This window comes from Marmota marmota, unplaced genomic scaffold (genome assembly GCF_001458135.2).
Source record: "Marmota marmota marmota unplaced genomic scaffold, marMar, whole genome shotgun sequence".
NCBI classification, from domain to species: Eukaryota; Metazoa; Chordata; class Mammalia; order Rodentia; family Sciuridae; genus Marmota; species Marmota marmota.
Window position 1 is genome coordinate 548303 of NW_026000110.1, and position 2852 is coordinate 551154.

Below are 2852 nucleotides of genomic sequence, written 5' to 3' on the forward strand. Positions count from 1 at the left end.
GCGGTCACTACAGCTGCCCCCCACAGGACGCCCCCAGGTCTCGGGCGTCCACAGGACGGCCTCCAGCCTCCGGAACAGGAGGAGGCCAGGGCAGCCTCGCAAAGCCAGCAGCTGGTGCCGCCCCCAGAGGACAGCAGGAGACCCGGGGACACAGCAGGCCACCAGTGAGGGCCACCCGGAGGGGACTCCAGGGACGGGGAAGCTGTCAGGGCTGTGGGTCCATTACTGTCATCGTCATGAAAACACAGTGGGCAGGTTCACAATAGTGTCGTCGTCATGCTGCCCTCTGCTGGGCACAGGCTGCACGCCGTGACCCAGCGGCCCTGGAGGCTGAGGCACAAGGACCGCAAGGTGGAGGCCAGCCTCAGCAACTCAGCAAGGCCCAGCCTCTAAGTAAGACCAGAGAGACCTGGGAGGTGGCTAAGCACCCCTGGGCTCCGTCCCCACCCCCCAAAAGGAGGGAAGGAGGACATGACCTCGGTGTCACGGGCAGAGGGTCGGCCAGCGCAGGAGGGAGAGAGGGTTGACCCGAGTCGTGGGACGCGGTGGGTCCATGTGGCGCAGCGCCTCTCACCCTACGGACAGGCACCTGTGTCCTAGGGACCCACCTGCTCAGATGCTCCACAGAGGTGGCACTGTACCCTCCTAGTCTTGGGGACGTCTCTTTTTTCGTTTGACCTGTTTCCAAGGTTGAAATGTCGTAGCCTGAACGGGGGCTTCCTTCCTTTTTCGTGGCTGAACACTATTCCACCGTGCAGATGGCCACATTGTGTTTGTTTTCATCCCTTGGTGGCCACTTGGGCTGCTCCTCCCTCTGGGCTCTGGGACCCAGGTGGCCACTCTCCTACGCAGACAGCCTTGGACCCCTGCTTCTCATTCTTTTGGAGTCATGCTCTGTCATATGACAATTCTACGTTGAATCTGAGAAGCGGCCACCTTGGCTGGGGTCACTGGGCTGGAACCCAGGGACGCCCTCCACTGAGCGCGCCCGCAGCCCTCTGTATTCATTAGTTCAGGGTCTGACTTCCGGAGGCTGGCCTCCAACTTGCCCTCCTCCTGCCCCGGCCTCCCGAGCGGCTCGAGCGACACCCAGGTCCAGCTGCCCGCTTGGATTCGGGGAGTCTGTCATGGTGTCACAGTGCGTCCCGCCCGAGTCACAGAAATAAAACACAGTAACAAAGGAGTCAGACTTCTCCCTCCTCCGCAAGGCACCCCGGGCCGTGTCCACTGCCTGCCCAGCCCTGGCCACCCCCTGCGTCCACTCTTGGACGTCTCATCCCGATTCCGGGGGCCTCCTGGGCCGGCTCCTGCCCTCAGGATGACGTCACCGGATGGCCCAGAAGGTCACCCAGGACCCCGACCCGTGCCACCTCCTCTCAGAGCAGAGTCCAGTGGCAATAGTCCCCGTCACCAAGGCAATCAGAATCGGGGCCTCGGGGACCCAGCGCTGTGGGTGACCCCTGGCCGGTCACCAGGACGCCCCCGGTCACCAGGACACCCTGGCCTTTCCGCAGGTTCTCTTCGCCGCCTGCGAGCTGGGCCTCTTCGACCTGCTGGCCGAGGCCCCGGGGCCCCTGGACGTGGCGGCCATCTCCGAAGGCCTGGGCGCCAGCCCCTGGGGGACAGAGCTGCTGCTGGAAGCCTGTGTGCCCCTGCGGCTGCTGGACGTGGACACCCGCGGGGGGACGGGTGAGCTGCCGTCGTGGGGGAGGGCGAGAGGGCCAGCGGCCACGTTTGCCAGCGGGTCGCCGTGGACAGCTGCTCCCCGCCCACCAGGGGCGCTGAAGGGCTTGCGGCTCTTCTCGGTTTGCCCTTGGGAGGCGGTGGGCCTTTAAGAGGTGGAGCCTAGCGGGAGGTGAGGTCACGGGGGGCGTGGCCTCCAGGGAAACACTGGGACCCCAGTCTCTTCCTCGGTCTCTCTCTGCCTGATTCCTGGCCGCCTAGAGCAGAGCCGCTGTGGTCCACCACGTCCTCCTGCCATGATGCCCTGCCTGGCCACAGACCCGATGGTCACCACAAGTGACCAAGAGCCACAAAGTACAGTTTCGTGTTTTTTCAGTTGGTTTTCTATGGTTCTTGGTCACAGTGACGGGAACCGGGAAGGGGCAGGCCCGTGTCCCTCCGCTGAGGGGCACTGCGAATGCAGAACCAGGTCCCTGTGGTCCTCTGGGCGCTGACCCCGAGGTGTGTACCTCTGACCTGCGGCATCCACCACGTGTCCCCGGACTGCTCAGGGTCGGGCGACCCCCGGCCGCCCCACCCCCTGGACTTAGGGAGAGCCCGTGCCCTGTTCCAAGGGTCACTGGGGGGGTCCCTGAGAGAACCCCGGGGGACAGGGCAGCCGCCCCTTCTTGGAGCCGGGACTCGCCCCTCGGGCCTACGTTATGGGAAGGGCGCAGAGCGGGTGGCGCTTGGTCCCTGCGCGCACTGCGTCCTCACCCACGGGGACTCTGCGCGCACTGCGCCCTCCCCACGGGGTCCCTGCGCGCACTGCGTCCTCACCCAGGGGGACTCTGCGCGCTCTGCGCCCTCCCCGCGGGGACCCTGCGCACAGTCCGCCCTGGCCGAGTGCACAGGAGTGAGGAGCCCCGCAGGGCTGCCCGCTGCCCGCTGCCCATCCGCGCCCGCTCCTCCCGGCCGCCCCACCCGCAGGGCTGCCCCCGGGGCGTCGTGTGGAGGTCGCGTGCCCAGCGCTGGGGACGCCACGCCGCCGTGACGTCCACTGACGGGTCCCCGCCCTCCCCGCCTGTCCAGCCCGGTACGCGAACTCGGAGCTGGCCCGCGCCTACCTCACCAGCCGCAGCCCCACGGGCCAGCGCGCCATGCTCCGGTACCTGGGCAGCACCACCTAC

General features: G+C 66.9%; 1 protein-coding gene across 1 annotated transcript in view; it reads left to right on the forward strand.

The window, feature by feature from the left end:
- The window catches only part of Akap17a (A-kinase anchoring protein 17A), a 19793-nt gene that overhangs the window by 6762 nt on the left and 10179 nt on the right, over window positions 1–2852 (forward strand). The window contains exons 4-5 of the mRNA XM_048784637.1: window positions 1515–1689; window positions 2755–2847. Coding sequence (XP_048640594.1) covers window positions 1515–1689; window positions 2755–2847 — 268 coding nt within the window. The remainder of the gene's footprint in view (window positions 1–1514; window positions 1690–2754; window positions 2848–2852) is intronic.